Consider the following 26,917-nt stretch of genomic DNA (forward strand, 5'->3'; position numbering starts at 1 on the left):
ACTTTTCCACAAAAGGTCACGACCTCGGTCACAGTATTAGCAACACAGGTCAGTGAGCCTCATAGGAAAATGAAGAGCAAATATCCTTATTAATACAGGTATTATATATACATTTATATATCTATAATTCAAATAATATCAATTATTATTGGCATCTCATTTATAAATACTTGCCAAATAACAAATGTAATTATTAAACTTAAACTTAATTACTGGCAGTAATTACATCAGTGATTTTTTTTAAATAAACTCATATATATATATATATATATATATATATGTATATATATGTTGAAGTCACATGACCATAAACGCACGACAGTCATTGGACGATGACGCAGCAAATGAACATTCTTCAGTTTTTAATTCATCATCTTTACATTCCATGTGTTGAACAGTCGAGGGTAACGTGACAAACATCGAACGTTTAACAGGCGAGGACAGAAACACTTGAATCCTTGGCTGGAAAGTAAAATGGCTGTTTTTGCTATTCTTGGATGTTTTTAACAGTCAACGTGAGGAAATTTGTGTGACATCATCACTCGTGTGACATCATCACTCCAGTGACATCATCACTCGTGTGACATCATCACTCGTGTGACGTAGCCGTGGTCAGGAAGAACGAGCGTTGACCTGCGTCCACTACATGCATCGAAAACAAACAAACCCTCTCAGTCTTGTGCAACATTTATTCAGTTACAGTATTTGTTAAATTATCACTGAAATCCAAAATAATTAAAATTAATTAGATTTGACCCTTAGATTGACTTTATTCAGAAATAAATAAACATAAATATTTTATATTCATTAATTTACCTCTTTTTTTTAAAAATTAAATTAATACTTAGTTTCATTCTTTCTTAATTTCTACCTTTAATAATTCTTTATATCATTTATTATTCATTTATTATAAATCCTTTGTTATTGTTATTTTCTGCTATTTATTTAATTTGATTTGATTTTAAAGTCAATAAACATTAATGTACATGTATATTTATTTACTTTTATTGACCTGTATTCTTGAGTCGTAATATTAATACTTTTCATTTTAAATATTAAACAATATTATTTTTGTAAACGTATACTATATTATATATTTTATTTATTTATCGATCCTAATATGTATTTACTCATGTAATTTTTGATTTTAGTGTGAAAATAAAACTGCAGAATTGTCGTTTAAATGTTTTTATCCTACTGTATGGACCGAACAAATGACACCTTGAGTCTGAACATATGTTGTGACTCTTCCTCTGGTGCTGAGGCAACATGGTGGACCAGGAGAAGAGCTCGCTAGCGCCTCCCGGTGGCTCCGGCCGCGCTACTGCGGGTGAGGTTGCGGTTCAGGTGCGGGAAGTGCACCATGGGAGTCCTGGACGTGGGTCCGTAGAGGCCCAGGTTCCGGGCGGCTGCCGACTTTCTGGGCTGCTTTATGGAGGGGAAGGGGGAGAAGAGTTTGGGGGTGGAGGAGAAGGCGGGGGTGGAGGGGGAGGAGGACATGATGGACCGAGAGGAGCAGAGGGAGGAGAGGGAGGGGGTGGAGGGGGAGGGGGTTTTGTACATGGTGGGCCGTGGGGGGTGAGGCGTGGATATGGGGGAGGAGGGGGGAGTGAAGTGTCCGTCGTCTAGGTGTTGCGGGGGGTCGGATTCTGGATGTTCCTCAAGACCCAGAGAGTCCAGCTGGACCACCACCTCCTCCACGTCCTTCACCCCCTCCTCACACACGGACCCGGACCTGGAGGCGTCGGGGGACCCTGAGGAGACGCTCCCCCCTTGCTCCCGCACGACTCCTCCTCCTCCCCCCCCCGGCTGCTCCTCCACGTCCCCGAACCCCAGCTGGGCTCGAGCCAGGGCCACGTTCCTGCGGTGCACTCTGACGTGGGTGCGCCACGGCGAGCCAGGGCCTCCCCGGGAGCTGCCGGGGGAGCCGGAACTGTTGGAGCTGCAGCGCCCCCCGGTGGGAGAACCGAGCGGTCGGGAGCACGGGAATGCCTGGTGGGGGCCCCAGGGACCCCCGAGAGGTTTCCGGCCCAGCAGCAGGTGATTGATCTCCGAGCCGGAGGAGTTGAGCTGCGAGGACAAGACTCGAGTCGCCGGGCACTTGTCTGCAAGAAGGACCAGCAGGGGGCGACATCAACACTTGTGAACTCACACAAATAAAAAAATACAAATCTGATCAGTGTGCTCCTCTATTCCAGACAATACGGTACAAATGTCCTCTATTCCAGACAATACGGCACAAATGTCCTCTATTCCAGACAATACGGTACAAATGTCCTCTATTCCAGACAATACGGTACAAATGTCCTCTATTCCAGACAATACGGTACAAATGTCCTCTATTCCAGACAATACGGTACAAATGTCCTCTATTCCAGACAATACGGCACAAATGTCCTCTATTCCAGACAATACGGTACAAATGTCCTCTATTCCAGACAATACGGCACAAATGTCCTCTATTCCAGACAATACGGTACAAATGTCCTCTATTCCAGACAATACGGTACAAATGTCCTCTATTCCAGACAATATGGTACAAATGCGTCTACATTTAAGAAACCTTTTGTCAGATCATAATGTCTTATTCTGATGTCCTTGAATGCAACATCTTTACCACAATACCTTTAATAGATGGGCAACACTTTATAAACTGGCGTTTTTTTTTAACAAAACTATATATTTTATATATATATATATTTAACACCTTTTTACAAACGTATAGTAAAAATATATCAGAACCATCAAAATATTGAATTTAACATTTCAAACGTTTTATTGAAATGTTTTTAAGTTTAAATTCGATTTTTTTTGTATTGAAAAGTTGAATTTTTTCATAATTCAATTAATAATTGGAGTATTTTAAAAAATAAATATATCATTTTTTAACACAGAGTTTAATATTTTAATTCCAATTTAAAAAAAATACATTTTCTTTTTTCATTCGTAGCCTTTTAATTTAAATAGAAATATTTTTGCAGTATCAAAATACATTAACTATATCAAACTACTGTATGTGTATTTCGATTTTATATTGAAAATATTACAATTTCTTAATACAACTATAAAAACCAAAACATTTCAACCTTTCAATATCCAAACTATTGAATTAGATTATATATACATACATACATACATACATACATATATATATATATATATATATATATATATATATATATATGATAAAAAAAATAAAAATAAAAATAAGTTCTTAAAACAACAGAATTAAAAAGGAATAGTAAATTTAAACATTTGAAATATTAAATTCAACTTTTCAATACTGAGACACTGATGTACTTCCATTCAAACACTATATCAAACGTCACTAGACTGAGTGTACTCGGGTGAACACTAGAGGGCGCTCAAGAGGAGACACTGTTGAGGATTTTAACATGTTACGTAACGAGACTCAAGTCAAGTTTGTCCAGATGTTGAAGCGAGTCTGTGACGTAACAGATCAAATGTTAGCTTCAGGAATTAATGAGAAGAAATATCCAGAAAGAAAACGAGTGATGAAGAAGGAAGGAGACCACAGAAGAAGAGAAAACCCAGGATCACATCAGAGCAATCATTTTTGTTTGGACCAACACCACCAGTTACCATGGAAACCATCCACCAGTACCAGAGTTTTGAATGATGGTGTAAATCATGTGTCAATCAATCAATGTGTTTAAATGATGTGATTTAAAAAAAAAAGAAAGTATAATTTATTTCTCTATTAAATATATGACTAGGTTTGGAAAACTCTTCAATTATTATTGTTAATTGAATTATGAAAATAAATTAAATAATTTTTGAAAATGTATATAAGATACTTGGATTTAAAGTTCTTAAAAAAAAGTGTAAATTGATATGAAATTATTGTTTTTTTTTCTTGTGGATTAGGTTTAGAAAATTAAGTAAAAATTTAATTTAAATACAAATATAAAAAAAAATAAAAAAGTTAAACAATGTAAAGTAGTTTTCGAAAATTAAAAGCAATAAAAAGGAAAACAACTTTTTATGGTTTAAAGTTCAGGTTTAGGTCTAAGTTAAGGTTTATAATAAATTTAAAATGTAATTAAATTAAAAACTAATAAACATGAATTGTTTTAAAATGTTAAGAGCAAAACAAGTTTTTTTTAACATTTATTTAAAGAGTTTAAAGCGATAAATAAAAAAATATTATTCCATTTTGTTATGATTTTTTTTAGTATTTATCATCCCCCACATTCTGATTGTATTTCTGTTTTATTTAAAAGACAATGTCCTTTAAGGGACTGGCAAGCTGTCCAGGGTGTCCCCTAAGCTTCACCCTATGTAGCTGGGAATCACTAGATGAGGGGGGAGGAGGTTTTATGAATAAATTATCATTTCTTTGGGCAGTAATCTTTTGTCTCTGTTGAGAGTGTGTGTCCCGGAGTGAAAGTGTGTGACCATGATTGTGTAGCAGCACCAGTCAAGACCCCGACGAGACCCCTGTGAGGACTCAACAGTACCGTCCGTCTGATGGTCCTGTAGGAACCTGGAGCAGGTGTTTCCTTCAGGCTCAGAACCTACAAGTCACACAGGTTTTTCATGGCCACGCCCTCCAACTCAGGGTCGGAGGGCGTGGCCGTGTGTTGTGCGGGCGAGCGGCGCCGCTCTCACCTGTGCGGATGACGAGCTGCGTGGCCTGCTGCTGCTGCCGCCTCTTGATGCGAGCGTACTGCTTCTTCAGCGCGTGGATGTCGGTGCTCATCCGCTCCATCATCATGCTGTTGATGGCCGCCTGGTGCTCGGCCCGAGCCCCCCCGGCGCCCACCGCGCCCGGACTCAGCTCCGCCATGTTGGCCTGCTCGGCTCGCTGCTCTGTGACGGCAAGGAAGTCGTATTTCATTTTTAATTTATGGTTTGAATTTAAACAAAGTGTTTATTAAATAAAATAATTCGATTTTTGTATTCTTTTTATTTACATGCGTTTGTGTTGCAATTAAACCTCCGACCACTAGATGGCGGTCACTACTGTCCTCTATAGCAAAAAAGGAAACAATGAGATCCTGCTGTGGTTCTGGGGTCGAGTGTGGAGAGTGATTTGAGGAAGAGGAAGAGACACTTGTGTTGAAAATAATCCCAAAACCATCAACAAATCTGGCTCGATCCAGATGTTGAAAGTCTCTAATCTCTAATCTGAACCTCGTCTCTCATCAACTTGTGTTTCATCAAGTCTCGCACGAACGAGTCACACAAACTGATTTAAGTGTTTGTTAATCTTCTGCTACACACTTTGGTCAGTTTGGAACAACTATTCGTCACTTTCTTCGTGTCTCTGTCTCCATGTGTGTGTGTTTATGTCTGTACGTCTTCTTTTTTGTGTGTCTGTGTGCATATGTGTGTGTGTGTCTTTCTAGGTCTATGTACGAGTGTGTCTGTCTATTTGTTCATCAATCTCTTTCTCTGTGTCTTTGTCTCCATGTGTGTGTGTTTATGTCTGTCCATCTCTTTCTTTGTCTGTGTGAGTCTCTTTCTTTTTGTGTCTGTCTCCATGTGTGTGTGTTTATGTCTGTCCATCTCTTTCTTTGTCTGTGTGAGTCTCTTTCTTTTTGTGTCTGTCTCCATGTGTGTGTGTTTATGTCTGTCCATCTCTTTCTTTGTCTGTGTGAGTCTCTTTCTTTTTGTGTCTGTCTCCATGTGTGTGTGTTTATATCTGTCCATCTCTTTCTCTGTCTGTGTGAGTCTCTTTCTTTTTGTGTCCGTCTCCATGTGTATGTGTTTATGTCTGTCCATCTCTTTCTTTGTCTGTGTGAGTCTCTTTCTTTTTGTGTCTGTCTCCATGTGTGTGTGTTTATATCTGTCCATCTCTTTCTCTGTCTGTGTGAGTCTCTTTCTTTTTGTGTCCGTCTCCATGTGTGTGTGTTTATGTCTGTACGTCTTCTTTTTTGTGTGTCTGTGTGCATATGTGTGTGTGTCTTTCTCGGTCTATGTCCGAGTGTGTCTGTCTATTTGTTCATCAATCTCTTTCTCTGTGTCTTTGTCTCCATGTGTGTGTGTTTATGTCTGTCCATCTCTTTCTCCGTCTGTGTGAGTCGTTCTTTTTGTGTCCGTCTCCATGTGTATGTGTTTATGTCTGTCCATCTCTTTCTTTGTCTGTGTGAGTCTCTTTCTTTTTGTGTCTGTCTCCATGTGTGTGTGTTTATATCTGTCCATCTCTTTCTCTGTCTGTGTGAGTCTCTTTCTTTTTGTGTCCGTCTCCATGTGTGTGTGTTTATGTCTGTACGTCTTCTTTTTTGTGTGTCTGTGTGCATATGTGTGTGTGTCTTTCTCGGTCTATGTCCGAGTGTGTCTGTCTATTTGTTCATCAATCTCTTTCTCTGTGTCTTTGTCTCCATGTGTGTGTGTTTATGTCTGTCCATCTCTTTCTCCGTCTGTGTGAGTCTCTTTCTTTTTGTGTCCGTCTCCATGTGTGTGTGTTTATGTCTGTCCATCTCTTTCTCCGTCTGTGTGAGTCGTTCTTTTTGTGTCTGTCTCCATGTGTATGTGTTTATGTCTGTCCATCTCTTTCTCCGTCTGTGTGAGTCGTTCTTTTTGTGTCCGTCTCCATGTGTATGTGTTTATGTCTGTCCATCTCTTTCTCCGTCTGTGTGAGTCTCTTTCGTTTTGTGTCTGTCTCCATGTGTGTGTGTTTATGTCTGTCCATCTCTTTCTCCGTCTGTGTGAGTCTCTTTCTTTTTGTGTCTGTCTCCATGTGTGTGTGTTTATGTCTGTCCATCTCTTTCTCCGTCTGTGTGAGTCTCTTTCTTTTTGTGTCTGTCTCCATGTGTGTGTGTTTATGTCTGTCCATCTCTTTCTCCGTCTGTGTGAGTCGTTCTTTTTGTGTCCGTCTCCATGTGTATTTGTTTATGTCTGTCCATCTCTTTCTCCGTCTGTGTGAGTCTCTTTCTTTTTGTGTCCGTCTCCATGTGGGTGTGTTTATATCTGTCCATCTCTTGATCTGTCTGTGTGAGTCTCTTTCTTTTTGTGTCCGTCTCCATGTGTGTGTGTTTATGTCTGTCCATCTCTTTCTCCGTCTGTGTGAGTCTCTTTCTTTTTGTGTCTGTCTCCATGTGTGTGTGTTTATGTCTGTCCATCTCTTTCTCCGTCTGTGTGAGTCTCTTTCTTTTTGTGTCCGTCTCCATGTGTGTGTGTTTATGTCTGTCCATCTCTTTCTCCGTCTGTGTGAGTCTCTTTCTTTTTGTGTCTGTCTCCATGTGTGTGTGTTTATATCTGTCCATCTCTTGATCTGTCTGTGTGAGTCTCTTTCTTTTGTGTCTGTCCCTGTGTGTGTGTTTATTTCTATCCATCTCTTTGTCCGTCTGTGCGAGTCTCTTTCCTTTTGTGTCGTTCCCTTGTGTTAATGCTGCTTATGTGTGCATCTGTGTGTGTGTCTTTCTAGGTCTATGTCTGAGTGAGTCCTTCTATGTCCGTCCATCCCTTTCTCTGTATCTCTGTCTTTCCGTATCCATGTGTCTTTGTGTTCATGTCCTTCTGTTTTTCTGTTTATCTCTTCCTGAATCTTTGTCTGTGTGTCTCTGTCCAACTGTTTCTGTGTTTGTGTGTCTGTGTTTATGTCTGTCCTTCTCTTTCTCCTGGTCACCGTCTACTTGTTTCTCTGTGACCGTTTAAGTCTATCTTTGTGTGAGTCTACCTGTCCATCTCTGTGTCCCTTTGTTTATGTCTTTGTGCGTCTTTTGACAAAACAACACATCAATGTTAGGTAGAATTGTGTGTCGTTTGTCGAACGGCGTCAGCGTCACAAAGTCGTGACTTTATATAATTCAGCTACGGTTGAACAAAGTTAAAAATAAAGACAGTGTCAGACGACGAGACATGTCAGCACGAGTGTGTGTTCATGGAAGAGGAAGTGAGGTTTTATCCCACACCCCCACCCCCACCCCCCCACCCCCACACACACACACACACACACACACACACACACACACACACACACACACACACACACACACACACACACACACACACACACACACACACACACACACACACACACACACACACACACACACACACACACACACACACACACGACCTTCAGTCAGATTAGTCTGTTGACTCATGTTTCTGTAACTAGATTTTTTTGGGGAAAAAAACACAGAAGCTTTCGGTCCAGTCTGGTCACTCAGAGCACATGGTTGAATTAACCAACAAACAAAACTTCAATTTGTATAAATGTGAGAAAATATAGTATATAATATATAATTTAATTGAGTTACTTTAATTAAAAATTTATAAAATAATTAAATTTTTAAATGTTTTCAATACATTCTCTGGAGCTTGAATACTGCGAGATCCTGGCGATGACTGAGGACAAGAGGATACATTCGAATCCAGCATATTTAAAAGCTGATGTTTGGACATATTTTAGTTTCAAAACAAATAAATACGTCTTTGTTCCTCCAGTATCACAATATATCGTATCATTGCTCGTGTACCCACTCCTAATACACATCCCACAATGCACTGCTGCAGCCGACTGACCTTTGAGGTGTTTCTGGTACCTCTGGAGCTCGGGGGCCAGCAGTCCGCCCAGAGGGCCCAGACACCCGAGCGCCGTGACCACGGAGTCTTCGTCGTCCATGTCGGCGTCGTCGTCGCTCTCCCAGCCGCCCAGGCCGCCGCTGCGGGTCAGAACCTCGTCAGCGCTCGGGGGTCTCAGGTGGGTTCACGGGAAAGTGGACTCACCTCCCGTTGGACTTGACCGAGGTCGGGAAGGGGGTGATGTTGTAGGTGTACTTCTCCCTCAGCTCGGCCAGCTGCGGGAAGGGGAACACGGCCATGGCGTAGACCTCCTGCGAGACCAGTCGGGTGTTAGTGAACCGGTCGACCACACGTGGACTCGAGGTCAAGGTCGTACCTGCATGAGCTCGGTCGGGTCCACGAGGTTCCGCTCCAGCATCTCCTGAGTCAGACATCCCATCGTGCTGTAGAACTCGTCCGCCGTCTCGCAGTACTCGATTCTCCTGGACGTCAAACACACGCCAACATTAGTATGACTTGAATAAACATGTGAAGAATTTTGTACCCAGTTGCACCTGAACGCATCACAGGAATTAAGTTGAATTTAACCCCTTTTTTAAATTTATAAAATGCTGTTGTTTTATCAAGAACCAAATTATTTTTAATATTGAATCCCATAAATTGTGTAGTAAAAGGTAGAATTTAATCTTTTTATATATATATAATAAATTAAAAAATGTATGAATTTTAAATATTTACACACATAAATTATTATTTAAATAAAATGATTGTTATTTTTTCTTAGTATTTTGAATCTAATGGTAATAAAAAATGGTGGAACTATTATTTGCAGAAAGTTTGCCTGATTGTATTTATATTGAATTTGAAAGGTTACAATTTGAAATTATTTAATTTAGGAATTTTATGTTTAAATTATTTTAATCAAGATATGAGACTATCTAAAAAAAATCTTTTTTCAAACCTTTAATTAAATTTAATTATTCAAACAAAAAACTAATAAAACCTTTAAATTTAGAAAATATTTAATTCAGTTATATATATATATATATATATTTAGAATATATTCAATACTGTAATTCAAATTTTCAACAAGTGAAATCTTGCATTCAATATTCTGAAGGCACACGTTCACTTCTATAGCATCAACACCCCTCATATGAAGCAAGAAGAGCACTCACTCCCCCAGACTCTCCCAGATAGCCAGGGCCACCCGGAACAAGACCTCGGAGCCCTCGAAGAACACAGAGTCCCAGATCTTCAGGACGGTCTGAGCAGGCAAACACGTGGCGAACATGGTGAGGAACCATTGCATAGTGAAGACGTTGGTCAGCGGAGGCTCGTAGCTGCCTGAGGGGAAAGTTAGTGTCATGACCGTGTAAAAACATGAGTTAAAGTTTGATTTAAATCAACAATTTTGGATGAAAATATGTCTCTAACTTTGTCTTTTAACTGGACTTGTCCATTTTTAGGCAGTTGATCGGAGAGGGGGGGGGGGTTACCCTGAACAGCTACCGTGAGGCTTTGCCGCCCAGCCAACTAACTTCCAATAGCTTCCAGATGTCTTGGTTAAAAATCACTTTTGGATCAAAGTTCTTAATCAGCTGCATAAGATACACCTTTTATTAATTTTGTTCTTTACATCTCAATTTAAAAAAACAATTTAATGTAAATATTAAGCTTGTGTCCTGATCATGGAAGCTGCCAGTCATTTTCTAGAGATTAATCATTTATCCATATACCTATTTTTAATAAATTATTAAGCAGAATAAAATCTTGTTTTGACTCGTTTCAAGTCACTTCCTGTAATTGTTGCACCGTTAGCTAAACATTCATTATTTAACGCACTAAATAGCAACTGTTTACACTTTATTTTCAAGTATACAACTTATACTTGGACTTTTAAAAACATCTGTGATAATATTCGGCAACATTTTAAGAATCTGGGGAAGAAAAAAAATCTCCTTTTGTTGGGAAAACATCACTAAGAAATCCAAAGAAACCACCAGAACCGGTGAGTTCATTAAAAATCAACAATATTATCTCATGTTTTATGAAACAAACTACTTTATACTAAATATAATTAACTTATAAAACATATTGAGCAGTTAGATGCATGTTTTAACCTCATTTTCAAACAAATTATTTAGAATGATATTTGTATCGGTACAATCATTGAATGATTTAATTCATACGTATAAATATCAATACGTCAAAATAAATAAATGACTTCTGATTTAATTTTTGTGGAAGAATGGAGCCATTTTACGTATCAATACACATTTAGTCATTTATACATTTATTTATACATTTATACATTTTGCCTCCAATAAATTGAGGTATTTATACATTTTGTCATTTTGTCATTTTGTTGTCCCTATGTAAATTATCCAAACATTTATTTATACATTTCGTTACATATTTATACATTTATTTATACAATTAATTATACATTAGTCATTTATCATCCTTCATACATGTGGGGCGAAAGAACAAAAACCGCTGCATTAGATACACCTCTCTTTTCCCTTTTTTCGCATCTTTAATTTAATATAATAATAAATATATTTCTTAATAGTTTTAAATGTAAATATGTCAATTTTGTCCCCCATAGCTTTCCAAATGTTTTGGTCAAATAAGTGTCGAATTTAAAGTTATCTTTCAGTTACCAGTTAAAAAAAACACATTATTCTTTAAGTCATACCAGTTCCTTTCTCTGGTTAATAATGTAGATGTCAAAGGTCGTGACCTCTCACCTCCCGCCTCCTTGTTGGCCGCCCTCTGCAGGTGACTGAGCTGCTGCGACAGTCGCGGCAGCTTGACTCGCAGCAGGTCTCTGAACACGGCCATGTCCACTGCAGGCAGACGACAGCGTCGCACACTGATGACTCATCACATCGCGACGGAGGCTCACCTGACAGCGCTCGCAGGTTGTTGGCAAAGTAGCTCTCGGGCAGAACCTTGTCGATCAGGTAGATCATCACCTGAGGGGGACATGGGTCAGAGGTCGTCCATCTTTGTGTGTGTGACGGTGTGTGTCGTACCTTGAGAGCGTCGCTCTCGCTGCCCTCCGTGACCTCCAGGATCAGAGCCGCCAGGACGTTGAAACCCTGACAGTAACCCACGGCTTTGTTCCAGCGGGCGTAGGCCAGCAACACCCGCTTCAGCACCACCCGGTCCTGCTCCCCCTCCTGGCCGCAGTAAGAACTGCAGCCCGTTCTGTGCAGATCCTGAATGCGAGCGAGATTTTTACATTTATTAACTCAGATCAGTCAATGAAAAAAGGTAAAATAAAAGTAAAGAAAATATTTAAACAAAAAATGTTATCAACCTAAATATTTTGCCATTTCCTTCTGAAACAAGTGTCAATGAAATCAATTATTTTATTATTAGTAATTTCTTTTTTGTAATATTTTGAATACTCTTGTTTTAGGTTGGCAAGATAAAACGGATTTTTATGTTTTCTTTGTTTTGTTTTTTACATTTGACTGCAAACAACCTTTTGGTGACATAAATAATGAACATCTAAAAGGATTTCTATTGAAAATAAATACACAAATGTTGTAAATTAGGATACAATCTATAATGGGATGTTTGAGAACATAATGTTATTCATACATTTTATTACAATTATTAAAAAAATATATATATATATTTAAAATAAATAGCTGTTGAACATTTTCTATTCAAGAAGCATGTATATGTGTTTAACTGCATTTCTCTTGTATTTTCACTTTATTAAAATTATTTTTTAATGCATTTATTTTGAAGGGTGATAGAGTTGGTTTGTATAATGTAATACAATTAACACATAAATAGGAAGAAACAGGAAGGAAAAAAAAGAGAATTTATATCCTTAAACAAATAAATTATTCTCTTATGATTGAAATTTTAAATATGAACTCAGGTTTTCTAAAAAAGATAAAACTTTGTTGTTTTAATAGAACTAGAAATGCTAATCTATCTTCACTTAAAAATGTTAAAGGTTATGTGAAGAAAACGCATTGATTCGTCTGCACAATGAAGGTCGTTTGTAATCCTGCTCCAAAAAAAAGTGCAGAGTCATCCCCGTCATCTGCTGCTGACTCAGGCCTGTGACCTCCAGCCTGTGACCTCCAGCCTGGCTTGAAGGACGCGCGTCTACCTTCACGATCTGGATGCCCAGAGAGTCGTCGTCGGGGTTGCTGCGCTCGTTGAAGGCGAAGCGAAGCGTCTTCTCCCAGTCGATGGAGATGTTGTGCAGGTAGTGGTCGGCCAGAGTCAGCCACACCTGAGAGAGAGCGTCTTCAGACTCCGAGAAACTTGACATGTCTCTAGAGAGGGAACTATCTTGAAGGTCCAGAGAGTTAAGTCGATCATAACAAGTTCCTTAAGTGCACGGTATGAAGTCAAACAGTCAAGGAAAATCCCCAAAATGCACTGCAACAGGCAAAGAGGCAGAGATCCAGTTCTTCCCAGATCTTTCCAAATATCAAGAGCAGCAGTTGAGTCTTGACAGCCGTTGAACAAACATCATCTCCAGAGAGAAGCTAAAGTTCACGTCCGTCAGCTGCCACCATAACATTCAACACGACGTGTTTGCTCTTCATATAGAAGGAGGAACTTCCTGTTGTTATCGTTTCAATCGTCAGGACAGAAATCACAAGATGAAGCGTCTCGATTACAAACTGCAAAGCTGCACCACGAGTATCGACATTTATCTTCACATTGAACTGCTGCAAAGAAAGCACCGAGGCAGGGCATACCACTGCCAAGGACATAACAAAACATGCTGTACATAAATAGAATAACTTTGTAGCTTGATCTGGAAATGAAACTATTAAACCTCCGGCCTATAGCAGTCCTTACGTCCTTCGCAGCTAATGGAGTGTTGGAATCCTAAAAATTCCCGACGATGACTGAGGACGAGAGGATACAGCAGCTTTTAAAGCTGATGTTTGGACATACTTTGGTTTCAAAACAAATGAAAGAAACTACGACTTCGTCAAGAGTCATGTGGTCTGTAAATTATGCAACACCAGAGTCAAGTACTCGACAATACTACAAATATATGCTTGTTACTAAAGTATTACTATATATCGTATCACAGCACTGATCCTAACCACACATTTTTTCAAGTAATTCCAACTACAGTGATGTCATCAAGCAAACCTTTATCGAAGGCAACAAGTCAGTCATTAGAGGGTTGGAAGTTCTAAACCTTTTCAAACATGAAAGTTTCATGAGTATATTCAGGACAAATACATCAAAACGGGCCAAAAACACTCGTAACTAACAAATCTTAGTTCAAACCATGATGTACAGTATGTGGTGGAGGATTTGTAAATAAAGCAACGTGTGTATGTGTTAATTTGAACATGTGTGTGTACGTTACACATGTGTAAAGACGCATAAAAAGCAAGTAAACATAATTTCTCACTCTTCTGTCTCTTCTTTTTCAATCGTTTTTACATTATTAACAAACTTTGTTCAGTGAACAAAGCGTTTCATGATAAACTTTATATTTTCATTATTGACAGAGTAAATATAGCATCAGATGAACCCTGAACCCTGTGTGTTCATAACCTACAGTGTGTCAACAGCTTATACTCGCATTTGAACTTCACCGACAAAGATGAACATTTCCTTTGATTGACAGGTGAACAAACCAAACGTTACGCACCCTCTTCCTCCACTCTTTGGGGATCCCGGTCGGAAGTCTGGCCACCGACTTGAGGGCATCATACCACTGTAGAGACACAGCAGATGATAAAGATACATGTACAAACACATGAGCAGCTTTAACTTTTACTCTTGTGTTTGGGACATTTATTTAGGGGCCACTTTATACTGTATATGCCACTGTTAGGGGTTGTCAACCCAAGAAGAGAGAACAAACAATGATGGGGAAAAACTTGAAAAAAGAAAAGATTAACAAAGAGAAAAAAAAGATAAATTAAATCTAAAAAAACAGACAATGAAATTTGTATTAACCTTTTTGTAGAAAAAAAGGAAATAACTTTTTCTCAATATTCATATTCACGGAAAAACTAAGAAAAACAGTCAAATAGAACTAAATAAAGACGTTAAGAAAGTTGGATTTCTAGTTAATACAAGTAAAAATAAAAACGTTAGCTTAAGTCCAAGGACCTTAACTGGTCCCCGGACCACACTTTTTCCTATATCCAACTATATCGTACAACACGGCACATCTCCCCCCTGCATGCACTCTCTTCTGCACTTCATCAGCTGAATTATTTTCCGTTCATTTTGTTCTTTTAATTTGAACTTTTTGTGTTTTTTACAAATAGGACTCCATCTGTAAGATTGACTTTTTGTACATTTTCCTACACTTTTTTCTATTTATATACAAAAATATTTGAACAGCAAAAAAAATCCCAAGTTTGCAGAGACTCTAGGACTCTAGCTTAGCTCACCTGGTATGTTTGTTATGTTCAACATCTCAAAAATTAAATTAACATATAAAAATGTCTAAAATATAACATATTATGTCTCATTTTTAGCTTCCACTGCCTCTGAATGATTTCACTTGAACGTGTTGATTCGAGTCCAGAAGTGAATTGTTTGAACTGCGGTGACGACAGAACTCGCAGCACACGCTCACCTGCTGGAAGCCATTCTTCCCCAGAGATGGTTCAATTGTAAACTTCAGTCTTGTGTCAACACCTGGAAACAAACACAGCTGTTAGTCGGGGAGTGTCGCTGCGCCTCGTATTGACTCGATTCGTTTCATTAAAGTTCAAGATTCAAGCTTAAAACAAAACCAGTAACTTTACATTCATCTTTCATTTTAGACGTTATTAAACAACATTTTTTGCTTATAAAAAACACAACAAGTCTTCTTAATGTTAGAGACTTAAGGTTTAAACAAACATTGACTACAATATTTTGTGGAAAGAGAGAAGCAAATCACACAGATTTACATTTTTTTAAAAAACAGGATTAAAGTTAAAACTAATGGCTTGTGAGTTCCCGGATGTGCGCTGTCCTCGCCGGCGTGGTGCTGAACTTCAATCCTAAAATCCCTCGCCCACATCTCCGAGAATCGTTCTAAAAAAAAATAAAAACCTCTACTACAGACAGAACCCCCCGCACTGTGGATTAAACCACTCGACGAACAGACGGAAATTAAATTCTGAGCTTCAGTTCCCGACAGCGAGTCAGTGCCGTCGCTCGAGCCGACATCGAGCGTCTGTCGCCGGCTTTAAAAACTCCGCATGTTCGCGTCACAACGACCGCAAGTTACAGCGCAAAACTAAAATAAATAAATAAATAAAGTCGTTCAACTAAACGTATATCCTCAACCTGTGTTTTGGGTCTCAATTTCCTGTTCCTGCGCCATGTTTCAGAGCGAGATGCGTTCACGGACACAGGCAGAGATTAACGCGGTAAAAACCCTCCCACTTCCCGCGGACAGATTAAGGCGAGCGTGGACACATGTGGTCACACACTGGCTGGAGAAGCATCTAGTACATTAGTTTGAAATATGGGGATAAACATGACTCGATGTTGACAGTCCAGACAGTTGAAAAGCATTTAAAAACAACAAACAAAGCAAAGAAAATGCGTTCAAATTAAATTTAAAAAAGGTTATTCTTCAGGGGCCACATTATATACTCCTGTAAGGGGTCAGTCAAGGCCAATAGAAATGGGAACAAAACCAGGAGAAAAATGTTTATAATATTATATTTATTAAATATAGGCACGTTTTTTTCCTAAACAATTCTTCAATTTACTTCCAAATTCTTGAAATAGTACAAAGGTCTGAGACAAAAAACATGTTATTGTTGTATGTTGATAATATGTTGTTTGTTAACCATCTCGATCATATATAAGAGCTGCATAAATTCAGTCAAAGGGCCACATGGGGCCCCCCAGGCAATACTTTGTCCGGGTCTAAACAGGTCTGGAGCAGTAAACGCATGAGATAAAAACCTAAAAAAAAAGTTGTTTTTATTTTAAAATTGGTCATTTCTCTGCTGTCCTTGAAAGTCATCCCTTAAGTTTCTTCCCTTTTTACAATTAAGTATTTATTTCTTTAATGTTTTATTCAGGATATTTCTCTGTTACTTCTTTAAGTGGTTGGATTTAACATCTTACAAGGAATAAATAGTCAGTTGGAATCTGAATTTCTTCAAGTTGAAATTGCAAATGATCCTCAACACAACCTAAGAAAAACCCAAAATGTATAATAAAATTTAAAAAATGCCAACATGAAGCAGTGTCTTTTGAGGATTTAAGGAGGAGGTCATGCTTCAACGGTCTGTGTCCTCCCTGGATGGGACTGGAGGCGACGTGAGGCTGATGTTTTTCACCAGTGCTTTTAACAACATTCAGCCACTGTTGCCGGTTGAATTTCAGGATTATATTTACGGACCGACATTCAGGTAAAAATTTAAAAAAAAACCTACAAGAGATTATGCTTTACTCCTTTTCAATAGTCAAAAGTCACATGTTATTTAAGAGAAAATCTGGTCTTTTATTCAAAATAAAACACCTCTCAGGCAGCAATATTTAATAGAACATTTCACATATTTGTTCATTTTTTTCTTTCTTTGCCGTTTACTTTACAAAATCATCTCCTTCAAGAAAGAGGAAGTGATCAGTCAGTGTGTTTCAAATCGAAGGGTGTACGAATGTGGCTCCAGCTTTAGCAGAGAATAAAGTCGAGTCATCATCTGAATCGATATTTCACTGAAGATCAAATGAAGGAAAGTGGCCTGAAAGGCTTTCATCGCACACATAAAATATAGTCGACTGGATTTGAGAAATATGGATCCCCCTAAAGCACTTACAGTTATTTAACTCTCAACATAATCATAATAATAATATATTTAATCTTCCCACATTGGGGAAATTTGAGATTTCAGTACAGCCCATTAAGAGTAGACAAACATGTATAACAGGATCAGGCAGTTACTCATGAAGTATTATAAAAATCCTTTTTTAATCAAACGTATAATCATTATTCTATTCTTCCATTTTTATTGGATTGGTTCGTTCATATTTATACATTGCAATGCATTTTTCATTATAATTGACAATATTTTGTGTTCTTATACTATATACAAATATATATTTAAATACTTTTATATAGGTAAATTAAATATGAATAAAAACACTTGTTTTACAAAAAAAATGTTATCTATATTTAAGGCAAGTTTAAAGTCATACATCAGGGCTTGATGTAGAAACAAATGTGTCATCCACTGTGGATAAAAGTTTTTTTAAAGCCACATTTTTTCTCTGCAAATTTTCTTTTAATGCTTTAATAATAAAATAAAATGTAGAATTAACTGCCCAGAAATATACGACACTTGATGCAATGTTTATTATATTATATATTATATGTTTAAATAATGTAATAATAATAACTGTGCGTGAGTGTGTCTAGTACAATATTTAAATAATGTAATAATAATAACTGTGCGTGAGTGTTTCTAGTACAATATATAAAAATGTAATAATGCATTGACCTTCAAGTCCATCTTTATTGACCAAAATAACAATAGTTTGTTTACAAACATGTTTTTTGTTTAGTAATAATAATGTCACTAATAACTATTGGTAAAAAAAATAAATGCACTATCGATCGCTGCATGTTGCGCGCATGCGTGCTGCGGGTCACCTGGCTCTAAGGTGCACAGCAGCCTCGGTGCGCTCCTGGAGATCCCGTTGCGCTTCCTGAGGACGCTGCTGATGATGTTTCCCACTCCTCCTCCTCCTCCTCCTCCTCCTGCTCCTCCTGCCTGCTGCCGCTGCCTGCCGCCCGCCCGCGGCCTCCTGCCGGCGGCGGAGGAGAACCGCTCCTGCCTCATCGGAGAAATCCCACCGGTTCGATCACCTCATCGTCGGCTTATCTTTTTTTAGGGGGGGTTCCACCGCGCGCGCCTGTCGCTTTCTTTACGGTATTAAAAAATCCTTCCGAATAATTCAGTCAAAAAAGAAGCTTAAATCCAAAGCTCGTCTTCTGTGAATCCTCCTGGAGTCTGACGAGCAGAAGAACCGCTGATGGTTTGAGGAAACGAAGCTTCCGGTGCTGATGCTGAGCAGCTCCTCCGCCTCCTCCGTGACGTCACAGAGGAGGAGGAGGCGCAAGGATGAGGAGACGGTTGGGGAAGAATGAGGTAATGGCTGGATGGAGTCTCGACCCCAGTAATAATAGGTTTAAAATAACATTATTTTTTTTATTTTGAATGATCAGCAGAGGTCTACGTTTATCCAGCAGGAATTAAAACGATTTGTGACGTAGATATATTGATATAATTAATCATATTCAAATATTTAAATCGCTGGATTAAGTTGTCTAGTTAATTTATTTTTAAACTTTAGCGAACAGGTGTGAACAATTGCATATCAATGTTTTATTAAGTATATATTTTTAATCTTATGCCGTTTTATTCAACAATCAACTTTTTTTTAAATATTCAAATCAAAATAAAACCATATTCTGTCACTCGCAGTTCTTTTATTTTGATTAAGACATCTTTAACGTTGATGCTTTAGGTTTCTTTCCAAATTCTTCCATTATTAATACTGTCTTTATAATCATGTTTTCAATTGTACCATGAAACAAAATGATAGAAAATCAAGTATGTTCTTTAGCTTCCTTATATAATGTCATGACTTGTAGTTCTCCTTATAGTTCTACTACCTTACTTGTTCATTTCTTCCCTTTTTTTACAATTAAGTATTTATTTCTTTAATGTTTTATTCAGGATATTTCTCTGTTACTTCTTTAAGTGGTTGGATTTAACATCTTACAAGGAATAAATAGTCAATTGGAATCTGAATTTCTTCAAGTTGAAATTGCAAATATGCCTCAACACAACCTAAAAATAACAAAATAAAAAATGTATAATGATGATAATAAAAAATAAATGCCAACATGAAGCAGTGCCTTTTGAGGATTTGCGGCGCAGGTCCTGCTTCAACGGTCTGTGTCATCTCTGGACGGGACTGGAGGCAACGTGAGGCTGATGTTCTTTGACTTCACCGGTGCTTTTAACAACATCCAGCCACTGTTGCTGAGGCAGAAACTGGTGAAGGTGGGTGTGGATCCTATTTTTAACAACTGGATCCACACCTACCTCACTGTACAGTCACGGTATGTCAGACCGGGGAACAGTGTGTCTGGAAATGAGGTGAGCAATAGAGGGGCACCACAGGGCACCGTTCTGTCCCCCTTCCTCTTCACAGTTTACAGCGCAGACTTTGCACACGAGTACAGGGACGCGTGGATGCTTTCTCGGACTGGAGCGAGAGAAATGGTCTGATCCTTAAGTAGTCCAAGACCATGGAGATGATCACTGACTTTCACAGGAGTCCCTCCATCAGCCGGTCACAGTGGTCCAGATGTACAAGTCCCAGGATCACAGACTGGTCAGCTCAGGCAAATGTGGTGTACAGAGTAGACTCTTCTTCCTGAGGAGGCTGAGTCTGTGATGGGGAATAGTGTGGACTCTGTGTGAGCATTGCTGGAGAAAAGGATAAAGGCTCTTGTGCATCCAGAGTAACCCTCGACACTCTCTGCATGACACTATGGCAGCTCAGAAGAGTAACCTCAGCAACAGGCTCCTCTCCATGCACTGCAGAACGGAACGTTTTAAGATGTCTTTGTTCCTTCTGCCATTAGATGTAACGACAGATCAACCTCATGCTTGACATGCACTTTTTACTTTTTGTTGGCAACTTTTGAATGATTTATTTATCCCTTTTTATATGTTTGTATGCGTTTATTTGATTGTTTTTACATGCATTTATGGATGTTTGTATGGGTGGATGTGTTCTATCCATGCAGCCATCCATCCATCTATCTCGCAAGTTACAAATCTGCAATGTTTTTCAAACATCTCCTGCTCTGGCATACGTTCACGTAGAAACACCTTTCAAACTTTAAAATGTAGATAATAGTCCATATTATCGATGTGGGGTTTGACTACTTGGTAGCTTTGCACAGTTTTTTCGTAACGGGGCAAAGCGCACAGCCAACTTCTGGTGGCAAATTGTCTAGTTTTTCTATTCTGATCTTTTTTTTCAAAGTAATTATTTCATTATTTGATGTAATATTCAGGATTATATGCATTTGTTACCTCTGTATTTTTGGTTTACAGTAAATTCAACATCTTACAAGAAGGAAATTGTTGTTAGAACCTGGATTTCAAGTTTAAAAATGTTACCATCGTATAGTTAGAGTCACCTGTCGTTTGTAGCTTCTTAGCTCGACATGCTACCTCAAAAGAAAAAAAGAAAAAGATCAACTAATTCTTGCTGACCGTGCAGCTGTATTTAGTCAATAGATAAGAAAAGAACAACAGGACGATGTTTAAAACAAGAGCAGCTCAAGCCGAAGGTAAATCAATCCACTCACAGCGAATCCTTCATCTGATGGAGGAGCTAAAAGCCTTAATGGAAGGAATGATACGGCGGAGAAAGTATTTAAAGGAAGCGATCGTTGCAAAGAAACAACACTGAACCAGTAAATCCCTTCGAAAGCTACATTCTCGTCACAAAATAGCTCCTAAAAAGCATCATAGGAGAGGTGATGTAATCTGATAGATTATATTGTGGAATGACTTCTAATCTTATAATTTCAATGCACTTAATGGATGTGATGGAGTGATTTGTGCAACAGAACAATCAAGAAAATGAAATGAATGTTTTGATGAAATATCAGAGTGTATGGAGGTATTTTTTTGGACCTGCAGTCGCTTAAAGTTGAAGATCTTACGTCGTTTCTGGGAGACGGCCTGGAGACAGGCGGTGATGATGTCATAGTTCTTCTGCAGTTTGTGAAGAAGTCGGTCACGTCGTCTCAGCTGGCGGATGAGTTTGGCCGACTGCAGCGACGTGCGGTATTTCACCTCCTGGATTATGGAGCGAAGCTCCTCTGGCGCTGAAAACACAACACAAGGTTTTTTACTTGATTTCTGTGGCAATAGAAGGTCATTGTTAAATTGTGTTTTTTATTGCTCGTTTGATGTGATATCAAAGATGCTGTCATGCACTATTTAAAATCTCTCTTGGGTACAAAATCAAGTGGTTTTCAACTGAAGTACTGGATCAAAGGAATTGACGGTCAAAAGCTCCCAGAACAAAAGCATCATAAACGAAGACAAACCATCTAAAAAATATATATAAATGAGATTCTTCCGCCCCCTAGACGTTAATAGAGGTATTGCACTTGCAATATGATTCAAACCTCTCACATATGTTGTCGTTGGTCAAATGTGAGAGATCAATTAGAACCGTTTTGAATGCCATCACTTAGTGTGAATCGATTTTTCTAAGAAACATTTCAACACCTGGCAGCTACTCAACTTTACTGCAATTTCTTGTTCGTTTACAGTTTTTAACTGTGAATTAAAAGGTGAAAACACTAACCAAAACTTTTTAACATATGCCAAGGACTCAAATACGACAAGATAAAGCAAAATGAGAAGATTCTTTTAAACCTCCAACTACTTTAAAATATCATACTTGACTTTAATTGGTCAGTTTTATCCGCAAATTGACTTACGATGTTTTTAACTGTTGACTTGAAACACTGAATCTTAAATTAAAAGTAGCTTCACACATGTTTTCTGATCAACTGAACAAAATGTCACTTTCTAACTTAATAAACACTCCTGTGCTCCAAATGATAAAGTTTTGAACGCCAACTCTTCGTCTAAAACCATCTCCATGAACAACTGCCGCTACATTGATTTAGCCGATTTGTACTCGGTTTTTAAGATAATTCCTTACACTGTATGGATGGATTTTTTTCATTCATTTATTTTCTACCGCTTTATCCCTTATGGGAGTCTTGGGGAGACTGGAGCCTATCCCAGTATTATAGGGCGAGAGGCAGTGGACGCCCTGGACAGGACTCCAGTAAATCGCAGGGCACACAAAGACAGACAACCATTCACACTCGTTTCAATTTCCCCAAGTTCTCAATCAACCTCTTTATGTTTTTGGACTGTGGGAAGAAACTGGAGTGTCCGGAATAAACCATTGCAACACGAAAGAACATACAAACTCCACACAGAAAGGTCACAAGTTGGCTTGGCAACCAGTGAATCAGCAACCTCTTGCTACCACGGCGACCACGCTAACTACTGCGGCACCGTATAGTTATTTTATGGTTTATATTTCAGTAACGTTTGTACAAAATAATATAATTTTTATTTAGAATTAAATGCAAATATTCACAACATTTGTTTTTGTTCCAAGTTAATTTCCGGCCACTAGATGGCAGCAGTCAATACATCCTCCGCAGCTAAAGAAACAATTAACTCTTGCGATGACTGAGGACGAGAGGATACATTTGTTTCCAGCAGCTTTTAAAGCTGATGTTTTGACATATTTCGGTTGAGTCATGTGGTCTGTAAATTCTGCAACACCAGAGTCCAAGTACTTTGACAATACTACAAATATAATCTTGTTCCTACTGTATCGCAATATATTGAAAATGAACTGTTACATTTGCCCCGTATCATGAAACGTACCATAATAGCAAGATTTTTTTCCAAAGGACACCATTTTTTTTTCCATTGTCATGCTTGATCAAAAATACATTAATACATATAAATTGTTAGCCAGGTCTGGTTACTTCAAATAATGATTTATTGTAGCCTGTGTGTCTCTTAACTTGCAAAACAATTAGATCTTTGTGTAGATAGTTATGTGTAGAATTGTCGTGGTAACAGTAAAGACAAAGCTCAGGATCTTTGATATTTTAATTTTTTTTAAGGTATTTTCAAATGTAAATTGACCAACTTCTTATGATAGTTAACCATTAAAGTGTCACATGTTTCCATCAATATTTTTTTCGGTGAAACACGGTTGGTTTAAGAACATTGAAAAAGTTGATCCTATTTAGAGACAACACAACAATCGCCAGAGGATTTAAGATGTAACGTTAAACGACCACATTCCAACAGGCGGGAGTCAAGAAGGCGATTAAAGCCGTCACTCAGGACCGGTAGGTAGAGTTGGATTGCTTAACCTGACCGAGCCGAGCTCAAACACACACCAGTCGGGCCTGGCCGTGTTGACACAAGGATTCACTCAAACAGAGGAAACAATGGCTCACACCAACAAGCCGTCTCGAGACTCCGAGGATCACAAACGATCCAGTTCGGGTCATTAGAGACGAACCGTCGTATCTGATCCATGACAGGTTTGTCTCGAGCACGTTTTGTAGCTTTTTTCGATACACAAGAGTCTGTACTCGCTGGATTGGAATTCTGCTCTTCCTCATTCATTGTGGGACATTTGTAACTGTATTTCATCAACATGTTTGCATGAAATATCATCGTTTCAACCAACTTTAAAACATTTTCAAGTAAAAGTACACAAACACACATTATTAAAACTGTTGTTAAAATATGTTAATAGGTTGTAAATGTGTATGAAATGTTGAAAATTTTACTTTGTAGCTTTTTATTAAGATTTTAAGTAGAAACTTGTTTTACTTTACTTTTTCCCAAAGAAAATAATATAGCATTCCTTTATTAGTCCCTCGCTGGGAATTCCCGGTTTACAGAGGCAAAAAAAAAAGGACGCACTAGAAAATAATTGCAATATAATAGCAAAGAACACTTTTTAAAATCACCAAGAAAGAGTAAAGAGTATTTACTGTTCGGTCTACGTACAAGATAAAATAAGGGTTAAAGTATGATCCAACAACCTTTCCTCATAATATGAAAACATTGGTAGAATTAATGTAATACGATAAATATACCAACAGAATATATATTTGCGTTTATAGATAGATTTGTATAAGATAAGAAAGTGTATAGTATGTAACCAAGTGTGGGTGGAAACATATAGCAGGTGTTTATATTGTTATGCCTGATCATTAGTGAATATAATAATTCAAATACTAGTTGTTATTCGGCTATGTTGGTGTACTTGTTTGTAAATAAACAAAAACATTATTTTTCTGTATTTAAATGTTACTTATAGAGTAAGAAATTAAGAATTTATGGTGTTCCGTAGTTTAATTCAGATTCACCTGTATGGCCTCTAACTGTTGCTGCTGCTAAGAACTATGGTGGCCCTAAAGGGCAATAAATAGAAAGTTTAACCAAAACAAGGCATATAATCAAACTGCCTAAAATACTATATTTAAATGTTAAGAAATGTTTAAAATATTGGTAACAGAACATCGCTTTAAGGTCAAATGTTGAAGTCTTCCTCTCCGAGATGCAGTAAGTCCCTCATCATGACCATGTTTTGAAGTTATGTTTAAAGTTCTCGGCAAACAAGAGGTTACGAGAGCCGAGTCCATTATGACGTAATAAAGGCTTCACTCCTCCTCCAGCTGCTGTAATCATGCCTGCTTTGGTTATACAACGAGTCCCTTCGAGGTGGAGACTATACGCGTGGGGACAAACCTTCATGCTTGACCAATCACAGAAGAGTGGGTGTGGTTATGGTGAACAAATTTTAATCTCCAGAAAAACAAAGTGTCTTCAGTGGGCGGGGCTTAAGATCATTTTTGTAATGTAAATATTTTAATGAAAATAAAGTTTTGTACAAACAGACACATACTCATGAGTACAATAGAGTCTAATATCTATTTAAGAAACACTTAAATCAACACATTAGTTTAACTTTAAGTCACAAGATTGAGAAAAAGAGGCCCTTGGTAGTGGTATGCACTGTGTTTGTGCCTGTCTTTGCATTTGATCATACAAGTTATATTTATTATTGCTTTAAAAACGTATCATAAACTCTGTGTATAGTAGTAAAGAATGCACCAAAAGAAAAACACAACAATAAATTAAAAAGAAGTTATAAGGTGTGACCTCCTCACCTTTCTGGCCCAGGTAGTTCATCTGGTGCCTCCTGGTGTGCTTCTCCTGGAGCTCCAGCAGGAAGCTGGAGCCGCTGTTGCTGCGGCCCAGGAAGGCGTCGGACCCGGACGCCTCGGTGGAACTGTCCCAGCTGTCCACATGTCCTCGGCCGCCCTCGCTGTAGGTCTCGTAGAGCTCCACCAGCAGGCAGTCCACGATGGAGGTCTTCCCGGTCTGAGGGTCCTCCTCCCCGGGCGAGTCCGAGTCGCTGACCCCTGCCCCGGTGGTGGTGGTGGTGGGGGGAGCCCCGGGTGATGGGGTGTCGGACTCGGTCCGGCGGGTCCACTTCTGGAAGCCGGAGAAGTCGTTGTCGAAGCCGATCCCCTCGTCGCTGGAGAACACTCCACCGTCACATATGTCAACTTCCAGAAGTTCATCACTGCTCAGTTTGGCGTGAACCTCGGTAGCCATGACGACGAGCGTGACCCCGAATAAAGTTACATGTTTCAAGATCGAGGTCAGAAAAGTAACAAAACTTTGATAATAAGTTTGGGAAGTTTTTACCGCACGTCCGAAGGAGGATAGAGATCCTGGATCAGACCATTCCTTCTCTCCGGAAAGGGAGGAAGTCACGGCAGACAGCGGTTTCCTTCCTGTAGAAAGTAAATAAGTAAGTAAGTAATTTATTTATATTTGTATAGCGCTTTTCCAGACCAGGGTCACAAAGCGCTTAAACGATCCGAACAATACTCAATAAAGTATATACTTTAAAGGGCAAGATAAAACTGAGAACACAGCTCACCACACACACCCCTCTCGTTGAGTGAATAATGGTAGAGTCCATCATGCACACTAACCGGCTGCCGAACAACCTTCAGATCGTGCAACAGGTGTTTAATTGACCAATCAGAGTCGACATCAAAACTGCACTCGCCAATCAGATTCGTGCTTTACTCCAGTTGGATTTCCGGCTTTATTCGCGCAACAGTTAATAACAAAGAAAATAAATTGCATTATTTCTTATAATATAATTCCTTCAGTGATCGTCGGTTGAAGAATTCGACCTTTTTCATGATAAATTAGAATAAATTATCTGATAATTTCATAATTTATAAACTGAGCAAATTATAAAATTAATTTTGCATGTAAAAAAAATATTTAGTTGTTTATTTAATTAAAAAAACACACTGCAAAGTAATAAAAAATATACAAATAAAAACAAGACATACAGACACAAACAGGGTATTTCAGAAGATATTTTTTAAAACAGTAGGAAAAGATATATAATTTTTTTTTCAAAGTTGTTTGTTATTGTTCTTTCTGAACAAAAAAGATATTTCCGAGGGCCACATCAAATGTAAATACCTTGACCTATGGCATTTATTATTGTTATTATTGTTGCTTTGTTTTTGTTTGTATTGAATAATTGTTGTGTATTGTTACTTTATTTCAAATGTCCTCTGTGTTTAAACCGCGAAACACTTTGTTTGTCCTGTACGCGTGAGGAAATTAACAAATAAAACGGATATGATAAGCTATGATATGAAGACTCATATGGATTCTTCCAGGACTGGGCTCTGCACTCCTTCTCTTTCAAAAGATAGAAAAAGATATTTAACAATTATTTTAATATTTAA

At 38.4% G+C, this 26,917-nt stretch overlaps 1 protein-coding gene across 4 annotated transcripts; it reads right to left on the reverse strand.

Moving 5' to 3' along the window:
• Window positions 1-348: 348 nt before the first annotated feature.
• On the reverse strand, window positions 349-25,859 carry tbc1d30 (TBC1 domain family, member 30). Of its 4 annotated transcripts, XM_087786494.1 has the most exons (15): window positions 25,301-25,859; window positions 21,224-21,388; window positions 15,098-15,159; window positions 14,156-14,221; window positions 12,638-12,763; window positions 11,538-11,723; window positions 11,408-11,477; window positions 11,250-11,348; window positions 9,675-9,843; window positions 8,873-8,978; window positions 8,701-8,807; window positions 8,497-8,636; window positions 4,633-4,833; window positions 4,482-4,538; window positions 349-2,105 (listed from the first exon to the last, which is right to left on the reverse strand). In XM_087786494.1, the coding sequence occupies exons 1-15, from the start codon at window positions 25,749-25,751 to the stop codon at window positions 1,294-1,296; spliced, it is 2,817 nt and encodes a 938-aa protein (XP_087642620.1). In that variant the 5' UTR covers window positions 25,752-25,859; the 3' UTR covers window positions 349-1,293. The 4 variants fall into 4 exon arrangements, with proteins under 4 accessions (XP_087642620.1, XP_087642621.1, XP_087642622.1 ...); XM_087786495.1 differs by lacking the exon at window positions 4,482-4,538; XM_087786496.1 differs by lacking the exons at window positions 21,224-21,388; window positions 25,301-25,859 and adding an exon at window positions 18,122-18,448.
• Between the last annotated feature and the right edge of the window lie 1,058 nt (window positions 25,860-26,917).

This window comes from Callionymus lyra, chromosome 3, assembly GCF_982586985.1.
Source record: "Callionymus lyra chromosome 3, fCalLyr1.hap1.1, whole genome shotgun sequence".
Classification (NCBI taxonomy): domain Eukaryota; kingdom Metazoa; phylum Chordata; class Actinopteri; order Syngnathiformes; family Callionymidae; genus Callionymus; species Callionymus lyra.

What these genes read in the sequence shown, in the direction of transcription:
- tbc1d30 (XM_087786494.1), bottom strand. Translation starts at nt 25,751, where the DNA reads ATGGCTACCGAGGTTCACGCCAAACTGAGCAGTGATGAACTTCTGGAA. An exon ending in TGGGCATCCAGATCGTGAAG is followed by an intron (nt 11,724 to 12,637) that starts GTAGACGCGCGT and finishes GCTCGCATTCAG; the next exon opens with GATCTGCACAGAACGGGCTG. An exon ending in ATCTGGGAGAGTCTGGGGGA is followed by an intron (nt 8,979 to 9,674) that starts GTGAGTGCTCTT and finishes TTTGACGTCCAG; the next exon opens with GAGAATCGAGTACTGCGAGA.